The sequence below is a fragment of the Pocillopora damicornis genome, chromosome 5 (assembly GCF_964200805.1).
Source record: "Pocillopora damicornis chromosome 5, jaPocDami1.2, whole genome shotgun sequence".
NCBI classification, from domain to species: Eukaryota; Metazoa; Cnidaria; class Anthozoa; order Scleractinia; family Pocilloporidae; genus Pocillopora; species Pocillopora damicornis.
Window position 1 is genome coordinate 24,088,699 of NC_142674.1, and position 20,219 is coordinate 24,108,917.

Here is a 20,219-nt window from a genome sequence, read left to right on the forward strand (position 1 = left end):
TAAGTTACGTGTTATTGCTGAAGATTTTGAACTTTATACTGAATTGTTCGTTCGGGAGTTTTTCCTCCGGTGAAAGGCTCCCAATTTTGAACTTTTTCCTTGTTTGCTCCAAGAATTGTTTGAATGCAGTTCTAAAGAAAAATTTGAGCGGGACATTCTAGAAGAAGACATGTGAATATGGTTGACCAATGTTGAAGAGTATACTCCAATTACTTAAAATATCACACCCGACACAATCGCCAGATTTAGTATTTTCTTGGAGTTGTCTTTTGTGTGCTTTGTATTCAGAGAGGGATTACGGAATGGTGTGGAGGTAAACCTCCTTGCCCCTCTCCCCACAACCCACTCCTGCCGATTCGAGACTTTCTTAAGATATTGCCTTAAGGACACACTCAACGGATCAGCGCACAAATGTGACGTTTGCGGTTATCGACGCCATCCAAACAGACGCAATGTCATTGGATAATTATTCGTTAGGGTCACAAGACAGTGGTTTCGCTATCGTGTTCTGTTTACGAGTTGAAGGCTGGTTGCGCATGAAGCATTTTTGTTTGTTGTCTTGTCTGGTTGTTGCAGAATTTCCCACTTCGTTAAGGAAAATCTCTGCGGAGAGCTGGTTCGACAACCAATAGGACTATATCGTTCCGCTTTCTTGCGGTTATTTAAGATCCATACAATATCCGTACTTTCTACGTTCAATCGATCACGATCTTTTGTTACAAGATAGTGATTCTATTTATCTGCTATTACAACGGAATTACACGCCTGAACTATGTAAAACCAAGATTGACATCAGTTATTTGAAGTTTTTCCCAAGAAAATTCCTTATCGGATTATTTGAGACCATTATTGATTGTCTATATCACTTCTGCTGTGCGCAATCTGAACATTCTTGCTACATGTCTGTCATTACTATGCTACACTCAATTATACATCTAAATCTTAAGTAACCCTGGGGTTAATTGCTGAATTAGAAATTAAAGCATCACGCGATACGCTTACAAGATTGTCGCTACACTGGCTGAAATTTTGACGCTTGTACGGAAATCAAAACTAACTGTTGCACTTGTTAAAAAAGGCTGTTTAAATTTAATGTGTTATCCTTGCTTCTGCTCCGAAAAGGACTTTGATCAAAATATTCTTGGACATAATTTAAATTCGATTGTTGTAGTAATCACGCCAGGCAAGCGTGCCCGAAGGTTGCCTCTTCATCCGCTTTTTTCTTGAGTTAGCGATGTTAGAATGGTGTCTATATTAATACCCTCACCCCGCCCCGCCCCCCCCCCCACCCCACTTTCGCTGATAGGGAAGTTTTCTAGATAACTACCCACTGAACTGGGGAAGGGGACATATTCCATGCTCTACGGTGAGGAACTCCTTCGTTCTCCTCATTTTAGTCATTCAGTCCTTGTTCATGCTGAAAAAGGACTTTGATCTAAACATTCTGTAACAGAACAATGAAACATTGTTGGCCTCTGTTTAAGAATTCACATTTTCATATCCAAGAGGAAATAAATTGTCTTGTCTCAACTGACGCAACCCTACTCAGTAAAGTAATTACTTTAGCGAATCAAGAGAAATGGCCCATTGGATGACATCATATTCATTTGATCAACGCCTTCTCCATTAAAAGTTTCTCGAGGTTTTTTTCTTGTAAATTAAGATCTTCTGGATGAGCCCCCTTTCAAGTGAGCCACGAATTTTGTACACTTTTGTAGAGCGAAAGAAGTTTGAACAATAATCTTCACTAATGCATAGTACCTGTAGGGTGCAAACTTTAAGGCTTGTGAGATCTCTTGTGTGGGAGATAGAGAAGGAAAAAAATTAACAGCAAAGAAAACAAATTCTCTTCGCTAAGTGTCTTTTTAAATCATGTTCCGAATGTCAGTATTCCATAGAATTACACCTGTTAATTCCAATAGAAATCCTTTTTCCAGCCAGTTTTCATCAAAAATTCCGTTTCGTTTTTCATTATTCCTTTATTACGCATGACCAGCTGCGAATGTAATCCTTGACTGATTACGGTCACATAGACCGTGGACAGAAAGTAAACATTTTTCGGAATACTTGCAAAAGAAACCTTGAGGAACAGAAACTCAGTAATTGTGGCAGCACTTGATGCAGAAGGCGCAGGATGGCTGCTTCCGCCGGAAGGAGTCCAGAATGTCTAACAGCGTATTTAAAAAGTTTTGATACCCATTAAATTATTGGGCCAAAGCGCTTCAAATGTCTGTGTCATTTTGTGATAGGAAGTGAAAGACCGAAAATAACAATAGACTACACTTAATACTTGTTAATTTAAAAAATAACTTACATGTTGCCCCTGCGTTTGTTCATTAAGAAATCACAGATGACGTCAAAATGTGATAAGAACAAAGAAAAGGCACACTGATGTTTTTACCACATTTGTGACGTCATCTGTGATCTATTATCATAAAGAACCCAGGCAACATGGATTCTATTTGTTTTGTTCAATAAATGCATTTGTCCTCCAATAGATCTTAGGTAAGAACCAAACACAGTGCCTGCGTTTTTTGCTTATGATAAAAAAAAAGAACCTACAGATAATTTTGCTGCTTGAGCAGCTTTAAAAGCACGTGATTCTAAATTGTTCAACCTTTGATTGCAGACAGTTCAAGTATTCCCAAGTTTTGCCAAACTTCTAGAACGGTATGTATCATTTAACTCACTGATTCGAAAGTAAGTTCCAAGTAACCTTTTAAAGGGAAGTTGCGTGACATGAGACTCACGCAGTCACGGTTAGGTTAAGATTGAAATAGGAGAGGTGATAATTAGAGTGATAGGTTTGAGGAGAGAGCGTTGGAAGTTGCGTGACATGAGACTCACGCAGTCACGGTTAGGTTAAGATTGAAATAGGAGAGGTGATAATTAGAGTGATAGGTTTGAGGAGAGAGCGTTGGAAGTTGCGTGACATGTGACTCACGCAGTCACGGTTAGGTTAAGATTGAAATAGGAGAGGTGATAATTAGAGTGATAGGTTTGAGGAGAGAGCGTTGGAAGTTGCGTGACATGTGACTCACGCAGTCACGGTTAGGTTAAGATTGAAATAGGAGAGGTGATAATTAGAGTGATAGGTTTGAGGAGAGAGCGTTGGAAGTTGCGTGACATGTGACTCACGCAGTCACGGTTAGGTTAAGATTGAAATAGGAGAGGTGATAATTAGAGTGATAGGTTTGAGGAGAGAGCGTTGGAAGTTGCTTGACATGAGACTCACGCAGTCACGGTTAGGTTAAGATTGAAATAGGAGAGGTGATAATTAGAGTGATAGGTTTGAGGAGAGAGCGTTGGAAGTTGCGTGACATGAGACTCACGCAGTCACGGTTAGGTTAAGATTGAAATAGGAGAGGTGATAATTAGAGTGATAGGTTTGAGGAGAGAGCGTTGGAAGTTGTGTGACATGTGACTCACGCAGTCACGGTTAGGTTAAGATTGAAATAGGAGAGGTGATAATTAGAGTGATAGGTTTGAGGAGAGAGCGTTGGAAGTTGCGTGACATGAGACTCACGCAGTCACGGTTAGGTTAAGATTGAAATAGGAGAGGTGATAATTAGAGTGATAGGTTTGAGGAGAGAGCGTTGGAAGTTTGTGACGTGGTGAACGTTGATGATAAACAATGAAAGAATCTGACGATTGAGAGTACAGTGTCCCTCACAAGTTCGGTACACTTTTTCTCTAAATTTATTTTTGATTCAGATCTCTAGCTTCACAGTAGTTATTTCTTTCCTTTCGCCGAGGAACCACGGGTTACCATAGCACGTAAATTAAAGTTAACTGTCACGTGTGGTGTGTATCATCATCCTCATTATCATCATCATCGCTCGTTGGGCCAGTAGGTGCATAACGCCGTCATATCGTCCGCCCAACCCCCCTGTTGCGTGCCGCCACCCCAGCCACAATCCAGCTCTTCCATATCGCCTTGCCTTTTTCCTTTGCTTTTCCTTTTTCCTTTCCTTTTACTGTCTTTGGTCTCCTTCTCGCCTTTTGACATTCTGGTGTCCACCCCAATACCACAAAAGAGTCGTTCACACCTTCTCTCCTGAGTAAATGTCCTAAACAGTTCCACCTTCTTCTTCCCAACTCGCAACTAATTTTATTGGTGTCTGCTATTTCAACTTCTCTCCTGTTTGTCATTCTTTGCTGCCGTCTAGTCCTGAGTATCCGTCTTAGGCATTAGTACTGAAAACTTTTCAGTGTTCTTTCATCGGTCTTTGTGATCTTACATGTTTCACAACCATGTAGCAGGACCGGTCGGAGTAAAGTCTGGAATTGGCACATCTTGGCTCTCTTTCCATTCCTCTGGCTACCCACACCCTCCATAGCCTCTGGAATGCACCTCGTGCCTTCTGCAGTCTGTTCCTAATGTCTTCACTGCCTCCACCTTTCTTTTCTTTTCTACAATAGCTCCAAGATACACAAACTCCTCGACATCTTTCACTTCTTCACCATTCACCACAATGCTCTCCCTGTTCGTTGCAAACTCCATTCTCATTGTCTTGGTGTTGTCTTCCTCATGATCCAATCCATAGCCAGTAAGAATAAGAATCCTGACATTACGCATCCCTGCTTTACTCCTGACTAAAACTTGAACCAGTCTGATATCTCCCATCCCTCGATTACGGCGCATTCAAACCCTCCGTATATCCCTACCACCACTCTCACCATCTTGCGCGGAATTCCATAGCTCCCTGTGGTGTTCTAGGAGCTTTCTCTGTGTACCGAATCAAGGGCTTCTTTTCAAAGTCCACAAAGTGCGTGTGCAGACTCGCCCTCCAGTCATTTGCCTGCTCTAAGATGTTTCTTTAATGTAAAGATCTGTTCAGTTGTATTTCCATTTGGTCTAAAGCCGGCCTGCTCTTTTTTAAGCTTCTTGTCTAAACCTTTCTTGATCCGTTCTAGCAGCATCCTGTGGAATATTCTATTGATGGTGGGTGACAAAGTCACTCCCTTCCAATTTTTACAATCACACAATCACCTTTCTTAAATATATTGACAACAAGTCCCTTCTTACACACTTCTGGCCACCTTTCTCTTTTCTAAAGCCTGTTATATCATTAGTCTGCCCACTTGCGGTGTATTCCATGTCAGCCCTTAGTAGGTCTGGGCCCTGGCTTTGTTTTCCTGAACGCATCCTTAACCTCTTGTATTCGCCATCTTCCTATATCGATTTCCTCAATCTACTCCAGTTCTTCTGTTTCTTCTTTCTCTTCCACCGGATTTGTGGGGTCATCTCTGTTTAAAATTTTTACTCAAGTTCTCTACCTAGCTCTGCAATCTTTCTTGTGATTCTGTCTTATGCACCCCCAGTTTGTCTTTCACACGCAATTCTCGCTTCCTCTGTTCCCGGCTGTTGTCTTGGTTATGCTGTTTAGCTTCTCGTTTCTACCATTCTCAGGGACCTTGTCTGTTGCTGTAGCCCTTTCCTCCAACTAATTCCTCTTATCCTCCCTAGCACTCTCTTTCACTTCCTTTTCTTTCGCACTATACTCCTCTCTCTATCGCTGTTCAAGTCCTTCTAATCTCGCACCCTCTATATTAAGTTTTGCGTCTTACCCCTCCTGAATTTTTTTCCCACGTCGTGTCTCCTATCCATGGCTTGCTCTCCATTTTTACCTTCCAATTATTTTCTATGTGGCATCTGAAAGTCACCAAGATCTTGTCGCGCTTCCTTTGAATCTTCTATATCTCATATCGTTGAAAACCTGTTCTTCACTTTAATGTTATATCTCCTCCTGATCTCTTCACTTTGCAACTAACGCACGTCAAACCTCACACTTGTTTTCTTCTTCCCATGCGCCTTTGCCAACTTTAGTCTCATTCTGGTTCTCACCAGGTAGTAGTCACCATATACGTCGGCTCCTCCCATCACTCTCGTGTCCAGAATCAATGTTCTCATGCGTCCATTCACAAAGACATGGTCGAGCTGGTTAACAGTCTTCCCACCTGGTGACTTCCAGGTCAGCTTATGGATCTCTTTATGTGGGAAACTGTTCCAGTTACAACTAAGCCATTCGTACCACAGAGGTCACATAACCTTTCCCATTATCATTCATGACTCCGACACTAAATTTCCTCAGTACCTCCTCTCTGTTAATGTTGTTACTCCCGTAAGCGTTCAGGTCTCCCATCATCAAAATCATATCATGACTACTGCAGCTTGCAACAGAGTCTAGCAGTTGATTGTTAAATTCATCCTTTCCCTCGTCCATCGTATCGTCTGTTGGTGCATATGCTTTTATTACCGTTAGCTTTTGTGGTTTGAGTAGAATCTTGCCTTAATGGTTCTCATGCAGATTTGCATCCATTCCATTAAGGCTCTCTTCGTCCTCACACTCATCAGGATGGGGACTCCTCCTTGTTGCATTCCCTTATCTCCCACGTATTCCACCCTCTCACTACCTTGCAGTGTTCTTGATCCCATCAGCATGCTTGAACTAAGGGAAAAGTGATCCTTGATGTTAGGAGACTTGCAATTTAGCTTTTGTAAGAGTACCATCACCAATTACTTCACAAGCTGAAAAAACTACCAGCTCAGCAGAAGACGATAATCGTACAGCTTAAAAACTCCCTTGTCATTGACTTCGACCGTGAGTTCCCTGCGTAATTTTGTTCTTGGGCTGAGTGATTCAGTGTCAACATTTTAACCTAGTTTTTTCTCTCTAATATGCGAAGGGGCCAAATCAGGTGAGATCTGTCGAGTTCCATATTTCAGGTCGACTGTGTCTCGAAAAATACCTATCGTGGAACCAAGTGAACACTGAAAAAAAGAAACAAATTAACAAATAAGGAAGCAAGAACATGGTTTCTTTGACACATAAACCGTATCCTTGTTGCTCTGAACACTTTTCTGTATTATACTGACGTTTAAGTTATGAGTGACAGTGGATCTTTACCACTCTCTTTTCCGCCCTTTTATTAGCCCTTGACTCCATCGAGCAAATTGTTTTGAAAGCGAGAGTTTTTCAATTGCCATTACTTCCTCTCTAAAATATAATTGACATGTATCAGCGAAAATATCTTGGTAGGTAAATAAATATTCACACCAAGTACTACAAAACCGTTAAAGGATCAGCAAAAGTATAGCGACCTACTCACATAACCGAATTGGGTACTAACATAACTATGGTTTTAATAGGATGCAACTGATAATGGCCACTAGGTTGAAGTACACCACAGAGCAACTGAATTACTACAGGATTTGTTACGTTGTCACTGACATACTAACTGAGGGGCTGCGAACCATCTTCAAACAAGAATGGGACAATCGATACAAGACAACACTGGGAGAATGGAAAGATCAACCCAAAAGTGGAATGGACTTCTGGAATGGCGAGTCTACTCGAAACAGAAAAAGAAACGCTGTGCTGTTGACAACCATGAAGAATGGCGATAGAGCTGAGTGGGATTGTACCATGCTGTTTTACGCTATCCTGTATTCAGATTGCATATATTCACTCAATCCATCAATTAGATCAAATGTGGACGACCTAAGGAAATTTCGAAATGAAGAATTTGCACATATGCGACGGGGCCACCTCTCCAACGGAGATTTCCAAAATGTCATTACAAAGGTTAAAACTGCATTCCACGCACTCGGTCTCCCGACATTGAAAATCAATGAAGTTCAAAATCAGACAAACTTCTTAACAGAGGAGTTAGACCAGGTTTTAAGGAAGGTGGACGACTTGAAACAAGAAGTTAACAACAAGGAAAAGGAAGTTCTAGAAAAGGACAAGGAAGTTCAACAAAAAGAAGAACAGAGGCTTGCCTTAGAAGAGCAATTACATTCCGATGTCTCTCCATTTTGCATTCTCCCTCCCAAACCTAGCCACGACATCGCTCCTCGGGAATCTGAAGTTGGTGAAGTTTTACAAAACCTCCAGACACTAAAAGACGCCAATGATGGGTTGAGCATACTGTATTTGTCAGGAAATCCAGGAAGTGGAAAATCTCAGCTGGCCCGTTTAGCAGCCAGACGATTTTACGACGAGGTCGAACAAATACCTTCCGCAGCTTCATTTGTCATGACATTGAATGCTGAAAACTCAGAAGCACTTTTGAAATCGTATGTCCTTTTCGCTCAACACTGCAAATGTCCCGGGTATGAAATAACAAACACCTACCGCTCCAAGGATTTGAACACAGAAGAGAAGATTTCATATTTCAAGACCTTAATAAGTACAAAAATTGAGCATTACGCTTCATGGCTGTTGGTAGTTGATAATGTGACCAGCGAATCTCGTACAAGCGACTATTTGCCAGATGCAGATAGCGAGTTGTGGGCAAGGGGTCAGATGCTAATAACAACACAAGACACTGCGTCTATGCCGTTGTCAAGCTCTTCCATACGAAATATCTCACTCAGTGCTGGAATGCATCCTGATGATGCATGCTTTCTGCTGAACCTCCTTACTGGAACCACGGATGTCGAGATTATAAAAGAAACTGCGAAAGTACTCGACTACCAGCCACTTGCCTTGGCAGGCGCAGCTACGTATGTAAGACAAGTTCGTCAGAATAAAGCAACCTCGAAGTTTGGCTGGACCGACTATTTGAAGAAATTGGAAATGGGGAAACGAAGTGCTACTGAAAACATTCTTGCTGAGACAAATCCATGCTATTCAAAGTCCATGACCAAAGCAATAACACTCGCCGTCGAAAAGGCGATGACAGATGACATAATTTGGCATCGCACGTTCCTTTTTCTCTCAATGTGTGCATCACAGCCAATCCTGCAAGACATTATTACCGAGTATATCAAAGCAACTGATGACGATTTTGAAGATGAAGATATGATAAGAACAAGGATGAGTCGATGTTCACTGTTGCTAATTGAAGAAGAATCAACTGGTGTTTATATTCGAGTCCATGGTGTGGTTCTTGATGTTATTAAATCTGCGACAAAAGGTTTCGCAAAGGATCAAAGCTACAAAGTGGTGTATGGCGCGGTAATGTCTTTCTCAAAATTTGAAGAGCTAGAATCTATTTTTGTGGGAACAAGAATAGTTCCCCATCTTCAAACGTTGAGCTTAAAAATTGAAGACATGTCACTCGGGAAAGGAATACCAGAAGCGACCGAAAGAGCCTTGTGTAATTTTCTGGATGGCCTTTGGAGCCTTAATTACATGTGCCTAAACCATAGTGAGTTTAGAGCGGCGCTAGTCTATGGTAAATGGCTGTTAAAAATTCAGATGAAACAGCTGGGACCTGAGCATGTTGATGTTGCAAGGTGTTACAACAATCTGGGTACTTTACACAGTGATCTGGGCGACACAGATGAAGCAAAAGACTGCTATAAGCGTGCACTGGAGATTCGTCTGAAAAAGCTGGGACCTAAGCATGTTGATGTTGCAAGCTCTTACAACAATCTGGGTACTTTACATAAGGCTCTGGGCGACACAGATGAAGCAAAAGACTTCTATAAGCGTGCACTGGAGATTCGTCTGAAACAGTTGGGACCTGAGCATGTTGATGTTGCAAGGTGTTACAACAATCTGGGTACTTTACAAAAGGCTCTGGGCGACACAGATGAAGCAAAAGACTGCTATAAGCGTGCACTGGAGATTCGTCTGAAACAGCTGGGACCTGAGCATGTTGATGTTGCAAGGTGTTACAACAATCTGGGTACTTTACACAGTGATCTGGGCAACACAGATGAAGCAAAAGACTTCTATAAGCGTGCACTGGAGATTCGTCTGAAACAGCTGGGACCTGAGCATGTTGATGTTGCAAGGTGTTACAACAATCTGGGTACTTTACACAGTGATCTGGGCGACACAGATGAAGCAAAAGACTGCTATAAGCGTGCACTGGAGATTCGTCTGAAAAAGCTGGGACCTGAGCATGTTGATGTTGCAACCTCTTACAACAATCTGGGTACTTTACATAAGGTTCTGGGCGACACAGATGAAGCAAAAGACTGCTATAAGCGTGCACTGGAGATTCGTCTGAAAAAGCTGGGACCTGAGCATGTTGATGTTGCAACCTCTTACAACAATCTGGGTACTTTACACAGTGATCTGGGCGACACAGATGAAGCAAAAAACTGCTATAAGCGTGCACTGGAGATTCGTCTGAAAAAGCTGGGACCTGAGCATGTTCATGTTGCAAGGTGTTACAACAATCTGGGTACTTTACACAGTGATCTGGGCGACAAAGATGAAGCAAACGACTGCTATAAGCGTGCACTGGAGATTCGTCTGAAACAGCTGGGACCTGAGCATGTTGATGTTGCAAGGTGTTACAACAATCTGGGTACTTTACACAGTGATCTGGGCGACACAGATGAAGCAAAAGACTGCTATAAGCGTGCACTGGAGATTCGCCTGAAAAAGCTGGGACCTGAGCATGTTGATGTTGCAAGGTGTTACAACAATCTGGGTACTTTACATAAGGCTCTGGGCGACACATATGAAGCAAAAGACTGCTATAAGCGTGCACTGGAGATTCGTCTGAAAAAGCTGGGACCTGAGCACGTTGATGTTGCAAGGTGTTACAACAATCTGGGTACTTTACACAGTGATCTGGGCGACACAGATGAATCAAAGGACTGCTATAAGCGTGCACTGGAGATTCGTCTGAAACAGCTGGGACCTGAGCATGTTGATGTTGCAAGGTGTTACAACAATCTGGGTACTTTACACAGTGATCTGGGCGACACAGATGAAGCAAAAGACTGCTATAAGCGTGCACTGGAGATTCGTCTGAAAAAGCTGGGACCTGAGCATGTTGATGTTGCAACCTCTTACAATAATCTGGGTACTTTACATAAGGCTCTGGGCGACACAGAGGAAGCAAAAGACTGCTATAAGCGTGCACTGGAGATTCGTCTGAAACAGCTGGGACCTGAGCATGTTGATGTTACAAGGTGTTACAACAATCTGGGTACTTTACATAAGGCTCTGGGCGAAACAGATGAAGCAAAAGACTGCTATAAGCGTGCGCTGGAGATTCGTCTGGAAAAGCTGGGACCTGAGCATGTTGATGTTGCAAGCTCTTACAACAATCTGGGTAATTTACACAGTGATCTGGGCGACACAGACGAAGCAAAAGACTGTTATAAGCGTGCACTGGTAATTTATACCTTCAAGTATGGTCAAGAACATTCAAGGACACTAGAGGTCGGGAGGAAGTTATCTTGGCTAAGACAGAAAAGAAAGAGAGTTGATCCTTGTGCTGTTTTATAAAAGAAAAAGAGACTCGTGGTAGTATTTTAGTTACTGTGCTGATTCATAGACGTTGTTGGTCTTTAATTTAGGTTTACTCGTTGTGTTTTTTTAACACGTGAGAATTAGACCGTTTTAATTTTTTCATAATATCTTGTATAATTTGTGCTTTTAATATTTCAATCTGGAAACTCACTCAATCGATGTTTTTTATTTCTGAAGAAGTAGTTCATTACTTTCTCATTTCTTAGGTTGCTACAAAAGGTTGCAGTTCTACGGATAATCAACAATCAGAATATGCACCCAAGTAGAGAAATTCTTAAGTTGCTAATTAGTGCTTTTTTTTAGAATCTTGCTCTTTTAAATTGATGATTTTTATTCATATTCATAATTAAGAGAGAGTATCCAGGCTGGCTGATCTAGCTTGAAAAATAGATTTAGCTGATTTTTGTACATTGAAAGACTTTCATGTCCTTATTCTAGAACCACAATCCACTTCATCTGATCTTTAAAATTTATCGAGTTATGAGAGATTTTCTGATCACCCCAGCGAACACTCGTGGCGACCCATATCGAGGCTCAAATTTAAGGTAACATTGGAGGTCGATTTTACGAAAACTGTCATGCCCTTTATAAAGCAAACACGAAAACGAGCGATTTAACAAAAACAATGTTTTACTAGCTGAAAAAAGAGTAGAAATAGATATTATTAGATATTAGATATTAGAACAAAATCCATGATATTTCGCTGTTCACAGGAAACGTATTAAAGTTTTTCACTTAACGCTTCAGTACTATATAATTGAAAAATCGAAAAGTGCTGTTCACCTCCCGTTCCCGCTCCTCTCTTCCCCCCCTACCCACTTCCCCCCCCCCCGCCACTTGTCATCAAGGCCCACGTGAGCCTCAATCACTAGAGTCTGATCAGCGGTTGTCTTAAAGAAATAAACATCATTTGTTCCGAACTTCGTAGAAGGAAAATCTCTGGATAAACTAATTTGCTAACATGCCACAGGATACAAAAAAGAAAATCGCGTTACTTCTTCATCAGTAACCGTTTAACATCCAAGGTTGAGTGGAAGTAACCTCTCATTCTTGTGGAATCGAAGAGCGAACTTCGATAAAGATCTTAAACGACGCGGTGAATGATGATTTTAGATGTATAAAATTCATATATTTGCACTGCGGTGAAGAAATGAAATTAAGAGCTCCTCGCAGCTAAGAACACTACTGAAACGAGTAGTTGAAAATAGGACCTGAAAAAAATTCAGACCCGTACAAGTCCTTTTTTCAACTACTCGTTTCAGTAGTGTTCATAGTGACGCAGTGAAGTCTCACAATGTACTGGCTCACAATTCCTAATACCCACATTCCTACAAACTCCTCTTTCATCTTGAAGTAAATTTTAAACGAAAGTTCAAGTTTTTTTAAATTGGACTGGAGGGTTGAAAATATTAATTTTTGTCACACAGGGCTCTCTCCCCTTCTCCCTGGTCAAAGATTTTTCATGAAAGGCTAATTAAAGCCTGGATAGCGCATGGGTGATCATTATCATGTCGTAAAGAAGATACCTGCATGGGGATGGGGTTATTTATTGATGAAAAAAGTTAGAAAGATTGTTGTTTGTCTGAAGGTAGAATTGTAACATGTTTTGCTTCTCCATAACATTGCGGGACACGAGTGAAAAAGAGAACAAATGCGGTATTACAAACACTTTTGGAAAACGAAATTGAAGATACATTTTTTGATGAGATACTCTTGTTAGATGACGAAACTGATAAAGATCCAAATGCAACTAAGAATGAAACATTTTATTCTGAACTCGTAACTCTACATTGCACCCAAAGTGTATCTTTGATTGTAACGTATTACACTGTCCAAGGGATTGGATTTGAATTGTCTACGTGGGCGGTTTTATCGTTGAATTGCGGCCATTTTCTCCGTGATAACGCTTCCCTCGATGCCTGTAAGAAGTATTGCACCTTTCCTCTAATCCTTATAGACCTTCCACACTAGAACCCATCAATAGATACTGTATAACAAGATCCAAATGACATTTTGATGAACTCGTGGATATAACGTGCAGAATATAATTGGTTATTTCGGCGGGTCAAGTCTAAGTTTACCAAAACAACCTTGACATTTGATTTCCACTCTCCCAACAAAGTGTTAAGAGGGAATGTTCAGTTGTTCACATTGTGATAAAAGGGCTATTGCGCAGTACATTATCGGTACAAAATTAGCCGTCATCCCCACAAGAGCTCTCCTTAATTGATTTGCCAAAACTAACATTGGGTTCGCATCCTATATAAGATATATGTATGCTCTCCCCAGACTTCCTAGGCCGCGTTAACGCGTTGCTTTTTCCTATGCTTTGCATATCCACGGCTTAAACCAGTGAAGGTAGGACTATAACAAAAAAGAATCTCAACTCAGATTATCTGAAGTCGTCAAACTATTTCCTTAGGCTTCAGAGTGACTGTTTCGGAGCTCCGCGTAAGTATGTGGTTCCGTGTTCAGTAACTGATAATGGGAATGAGGACTCGGAAACTGCAATTCTTCAATTTCCTCATAGACACGGGTACTCATTGGATCTTCATATGCTGGATTGTTGTGTCCCCTGGTCTCCGACGTTCTTCGCTGAGGTCTTCTGAGGGAGAAACGATAAAATAGCTGAGAAAGAGAGACACGAATCTTTAACTAGCTCGCATGTATCAAACCTTGCTATGTGATGCTATGTCATTCAAGCGAACGCGTCTTGGAACTCCGAAATAAGACAAAATCTTAACTTTGTTATTGCCTTACTCGGCCAAAATAAGAATATTTGTTTTATGCTTTGTGCGTGGGCTGTTGTGCAGGGGAGGTAACCTTTAGATGCCGATATCACAAAGGATCTGAGGAGAGGATATATCAAAGTTGGGAATTGCGGTGGTTTAGTAAATAGTACGCAGGAACAACTGTTCGAGAGGTCCAAATTTAAGCCACGGTAAAGTCACAGTGATGCAACCTTGAGGACAATATGTCATAATTTTGTTAGAGACCTTCACAGTTTCCCTGCCATCTAGATGCAAACGCGCCAAACGTTGATGTCCCGGATGGACAAGGAACAGAAGAAGTCTGCGCCTCTTTATCCTGGTAATGATCCACTGCGCATGCCTGGCAATCTGAGGTATTGTGGAAGTATCCAACAGGACAGCTCACTATAAATAGCAAAAAGGGACGATGATATTTAAAAAGGTTTGACCTATCATCAAACTGTTTGAGTCAGCCATTTCAGAGCTGTTTATAGCATCTGACTGCATAGCAAGGCAAGTGCATTGCCTTTTCGATACTTATATTACAATCATTCTTCATCCTCGTGCGAGGAAACTCATTTTCAGGAGAAATGTTTTGTACGTTGATTCATCTAAAAGAATGACTTTTTGGTGCTTGGTTATGATATGCTTCCTTCGTTGAGTTAATTACATCTTTCTTATTACTTACGATAGGGTCTAAACTTAGCCAAGTACTCCGTAAACATCTTGGGGCTTAAAAGCTATGGGAAGATTTTAGTTTTCCTTAAGTTAGAGTTAGCGCTTTCAATACGTTTTTTCAAGTCACATAATTTTTCAAATGCCTTCTGCGAAGAAATTCTGCGCCTTTGAAAGATTGTTGATCTAGAGTAGGCAGCTAATCGTATAACACCTATTTTTTTTAAATAAACCAATTATAAAGCGGAAGTGAAATTGCTTTTATGGCCACTTTGGAAAACTCAGGCATTTTAGAAAATTTCATAGTTATAGGGAAGTACTTAGCAAACGTGAAATAAAAAAAATTATCTGGCTATTCATTCATTTGCATCATGCATCTCACTGCTCCTGTTTGTCTAAAACGATCAAATTATTTTTTAGAATACTTGCTTATGGAAAAGTGCCAGCGTAACCAACTATCTTGGACAAAATAAGAATATTTTAAGCAAAGTAAGTTAACCAGTCACTTTGTGTTTTGAGATTCTTAAGGATTTTTTTGATAGCAAACTCTGCTTACCACATTTGGAGCCTCTTAGAACCTGTTCACTATCACATAAAAGGCGGACTTGAGGTGGTTTTGAAGCATCGAAAACTAAGGAAATCCCACTGATATTAAGATTCACATCTGTTCTGTTAAACTTTAATAATAGGTTACTGTAAATTTCTTCAGTTGTCTGATTAAGATCAGCTGCAGTCGTGTTCTCGGGCAGTGGAACTTTCAAATCAAAACTAATGGAAAGTGAAATTCTTGATGAGAGCTGATTACTTCTTAAGTCTCTTTGTCGAAGTGTTCCTGTCTGGTCGCCACATAGGAATCTCTCGACTCAGACTCCAGATGCAGACTATGGGGCCTCCACACCTCCAATTCTTTCTGCAAATGTTCCATATTTAATTATCGCCAGAAATCAAGGACATTTCGAGCCCGCTAACAATTATCAGCGGTATATCGTATTACACTCCGGAACAATAGAATATCAAGAGAATTCAATATCGATCGATCGATCTGCAAAGAAGAGTGTTTCGTACCATGACTTATACAATTTGAGCACCGCAGATCTTCTATTTGATGAAAAGGAAAAGAAAAGAAGACCTGCAAGTAAATCTTTGGGATTTTTCGAGGCAGAGCGATGACATGATGATTTGCTTTAATTTAATTTTCGCGCTAAGACTACTGAATTTGCATTCAATGCCTGGCATATCTTTATTCCGAAAAGGACCGAGAACTAATTTATTTCCCTGCAAGAACATAAGGTCAGCATTAGATTCCATCCACCAAAACCACCTCGGTCGAGAGGGACTGAGATGGAATATTTAATGACTTGCAAAACATAACCGAAGATTCTCGGAAATCCGCAAGTGATGTAGCCGAACATCAAGAGCTGTAAATCCCATGATTCTTGAGGAACAAACAGAAACAGCATAGCGAGAATTTTAAGTCGCGAACCATTGATGGTAGACATGCAGATAATTTAGGATACGTAAATTCTGTTGATGAGGCGCTTAAACTTATTGCGGAATTTGAAACAGGATTGACAACGAAGTTTTCTTTCTTTAAAGCTGTCAAAGGTTTCGGGAACATATATTTATATATATTTGATATAGCTCTTTAGCATTACAAAGCTTTGCTATCGCTATTGTGCATTCTCACTAGTTTGTCTAGTTCAAGTCCTCTGGCATGGCTTGGATGATACCACAATCGTGGAATCATTCGGGTTAATTTAATGCTTACACCTCCTTCCTCGGACAGAAGTCACAAAATACTGGGGGAAGATGCATGAGATATTTAAGGAGCAAAAATTCGTTTTTTACTGGTGTGCCTTTCCTAATTTTGGGAAGGAAAGTGTTCAATTGCCAGTACGGCATAGATTGAACAGCTGGAGAGAAAAGGAAACGAAAAGATACAGAAGAAGTACTGTATATAATAATTTCTTTTTATCCTCAACCTTTGTGTTTCTGTCAACTATGGCTTGCTAATTTGAAAGGTCAAATACATGAATGGGTCATATGACATTGATCTCAGAATACTTTTATGACAAACTTGATAACAGTTCAATCTTGGCTAAATTGAAGATGGTTTAGAAGTTAACAATTGTAAGAACTTTTCACTGACATATGCTGCTGACAAAGGAGAAAATATATGCAATTCTGCATTTTTTGCATTCTATCAAGCAATCATATGTTTGCTCCTTATCACGCTATGACACTTCCGTTTTGTCACATTCCAAAAAACAACTTGAGAAATACAATGTCACTCATCTTACACTGTTATATTTACCTATTACAGAAGGCTGCAAACAAAGATTTTGTTTTCAAGAAAATAAGATTTCTTTTCCAAGACACAAGGAAGTTTGACTGCGAAGCACAGATAAAAATGCGAGAAATTTTATTTTTTTCAGAGAACAAGGTAGTTCTACTCATGTATAAACAGAACAAATGCGATTTAATAAATCAGATATGCGGCATGACTCCTTTTCTTCCATCCCCACTCAAAACAAGCAAACACACCTGTAGAGGTTCCAGTCTGGTCTGCAAATGAAAAGGAGGAAGGTGATCACTGCAAAATTAAGCATTAGGGTTCTTATTTATAACATATTGATTATTGTATACTGATATCTAGAAATTAAGGTTGCAAGTAGCAGCCTGCTGAGTTATAGTTTGAGTTTTATCAAGTCCATTACTTTGTTAAATTTAGAGTAACCTTGACTTGAGAGGGGAAAATTGAGGAGCTGTAATATACTAATCATCGATTAGGGACCACAAAGAAAAATTTATTTATAGAGACTTTTGAAGGAGAGGGGTAAGACTTGTGACAAGCTGGCAGACATATAGATAAACTTTACTGCTAAATGGGTTACAATACAAAGTGCTCAGTATTTGGATCAGCTATGGCTCAACTTAAACTTTGCTTTAGCTTCAAGTTTAATCCTTTGTGGTTTCCTTTCTCTGTGTTTATTTTTCAAGTTATGTACACAGAAGAACACAAAAATGACAAGGAATGCTTTTGAATATCAAGAGGCTGGAATAAGCAAGAAACCAAAACTGAATTTTAAACAGTACAAAGTTAATTTGATCTTCCAATGTTATTTAATTTTAACCATAGAATTTGCTATTTAAATTTATCCCCTCCATTTTTCTGGGTATTGTGAGCAAAAACAAACAATTATCACAAAATGCATGGTATACAATGGTTTGATTCACCAATGTGGCAAAGGCCTTTCACTGTCTATCCATAAAAAGGGAAATAGTTTGTAAACTGTAAGACATTCTGCATGTTGAGTGTATACTTATTCATCCATGAGAAATTAAAGGTTACTTGAAATAAATGTGAAAGATTTATAAGATTTTCAGACCCCTGATAACAATTACTAATGAGCTGATTTGTTGTACTTAAAGGTTATGATTTTGGCAGAAATAGTGGAAGAAATTTCTGGACCTGGAATTTTGTTGCAAATGTTTGTTTAAATCAGTTTAAGTCAGTTAAAAACTCTCCTGTTTCAAGATTACATGATTACCACACCAGAACCTTTTGTATTCTATATTATGCACCATGTTATGATTATGGTTTCAATAATAAAAGGTGCTGACTCAAGAACTTTCCAAAATATCTCTACATACAAAGAAATAGATTGTGGTTATGTACTCCAAATAGCAGGTCACATCAGTCTTCTGTAAGGAAGTAGCAGAAATTTCTGTGGTGGTTTTGGTGGATGGAGAGAAACATCCACCAAAACCACTTTATTCTATGTGTTAAGAGTTATGATAATCATTATAAACGTTTGGTCGGTCAGCAATTGTGCACCATAAAAAATAATTAGCCAGAGCACTAACTGCTAATTAGTGGTATAAATCTTTTGTCTCCCTGAACATCTAACAATGGCTATAGATAAAATTTAAAAAATATATTGTTGATGTTGATTTGTCATTAGGGAACATCCACCAAAACTACGTAACATCTAAGCACCTTTTAAATACGTGAAATATCTGCATAAAATTGCGTAAAATGTTTTATAATACTACAATCGAACAATAAATTAATACTTACCATTTCTTTAGTAAAAAGTTTTGACGCAATTTCCCAAACAAATATTACACTTGGGTCATCGGGATAAGTCGGCATGTTGTCGTAGCTTCGTAATTTTTTTCCATCATTCCATCTCAGTCCCTCTCGACCAAGGTGGTTTTGGTGGATGGAATCTAATGCTGACCAGAACATAAACAAATATGGCCGACGATTCGAAGATCAGCGTTGCTCGTGTTTAACTATTTCAGTCATAGTTTTCAACATGGCGTCTCGTCACTTACTCAACATGGAAAATAAGGGATATTCTGGCGCGTTGGGAACTTTTTTAATGGGAGGAAATGGCAATTTTACAGGATATTTGGACGCTTCGAACTCTGTAGCAGTCAGGTAATTTAGTGTTAACAACTGGGTTGAAAACGTAAATTAGCCACCGTAAAGAGTAAAAAAGCTGACGTTTCGAGCGTTAGCCCTTCGTCAGAGCTCTGACGAAGGGCTAACGCTCGAAACGTCAGCTTTTTTACTCTTTACGGTGGCTAATTTACGTTTTCAACCCAGTTGTTAACACTAAATTACCTGCTTTACTCTCCCAGCGACGCAGCACCACAGTTTCTTTAGAAACTTACCCCTTTATTCATCTGTAGCAGTCAATTCGATCGAGAGCAGTTGACTTTATTGATGCACTTTCCTGTAATAGGCGAGTGTTTGGGATGGAGAACGACGGATTTTGAAGAACTGTATGGCGACCTAGGTCAATGATCAATGACAAAAGAACTGGCTCGGGAAGTAAGTGGTTTTTATTTATCGAGTCCCTGTGAGGTTTGATGAATAGCAGAATCAGTACTGAATATGTCTCGATCGAGAGCAGACGGGACCATGAGCTCCTGATTGTTATATTTTAGAAATTTTACAAATTTCCATACAGTTTCTTATATTATTTGGACGCCATTATGGACGAAATGCGCAAGCGCTGCCGCCAGAGGTATGATATTGTAAGGAGAAATTTGATGTTTGTCACTGTTAGGATTTAAAGGGTTAATTTTCCATTTAAGTTTTTTTCTCCCAGTAAACTGGTGAAGTGAAACATAATTGATCAAGAAAACAAGCCAACAAGAAACAATAAACAGATCTTATGGAAACTTCCCTAGGAAAGACTCAGTTTTTCTTGAAGATACTATTTTCTCTCTAAAATTTAATGTACTTTCTGGGAGACACTGTTGATTCACATGTTTACATTGCATATAAGCCCATCTCAAGAATTAAAATTTCTGATGTTTTTCAGATTTTTTCAACTTGTTGTCAGCCACCCAGCCTTTTGAAAAGATAAAGATTTGCAAAAGTTTTTGATAGAGGAAAATGTGAGTTTTTCAAGTAATAAGGTACTCTTACTGGTATTTGGCCACAATCCCTGTGAGTATGGGTGATTTTTTCCACATGCTATCAATGGCAAAACATCACTTGATTTAAACTCCATAAGTATATTTTTCATAAAATCAACAATAATTATTA

At 39.8% G+C, this 20,219-nt stretch overlaps 3 protein-coding genes, 1 long non-coding RNA gene and 1 pseudogene across 5 annotated transcripts in view; 3 read left to right on the top strand and 2 right to left on the bottom strand.

Moving 5' to 3' along the window:
• Window positions 1–20,219, top strand: part of LOC149046080 (sorting nexin-6-like) — a 64,961-nt gene that overhangs the window by 38,270 nt on the left and 6,472 nt on the right. The window lies entirely within an intron of this gene.
• LOC113668818 (uncharacterized) overlaps window positions 1–20,219 on the top strand; it is a 63,091-nt gene that overhangs the window by 501 nt on the left and 42,371 nt on the right. The gene's annotated exons all lie outside the window — the stretch shown is intronic.
• On the bottom strand, window positions 3,705–6,445 carry LOC149046081 (uncharacterized; annotated as a pseudogene).
• Window positions 5,863–11,962, top strand: LOC149046082 (uncharacterized). The gene has a single exon (XM_089206441.1). The coding sequence runs from the start codon at window positions 7,155–7,157 to the stop codon at window positions 11,202–11,204; it is 4,050 nt and encodes a 1,349-aa protein (XP_089062567.1). The 5' UTR covers window positions 5,863–7,154; the 3' UTR covers window positions 11,205–11,962.
• LOC149046083 (uncharacterized) lies at window positions 17,053–18,898 on the bottom strand. The gene is made up of 2 exons (XR_016186637.1): window positions 18,735–18,898; window positions 17,053–17,218 (listed from the first exon to the last, which is right to left on the bottom strand). It is a non-coding gene; the product is annotated as an uncharacterized LOC149046083 (long non-coding RNA).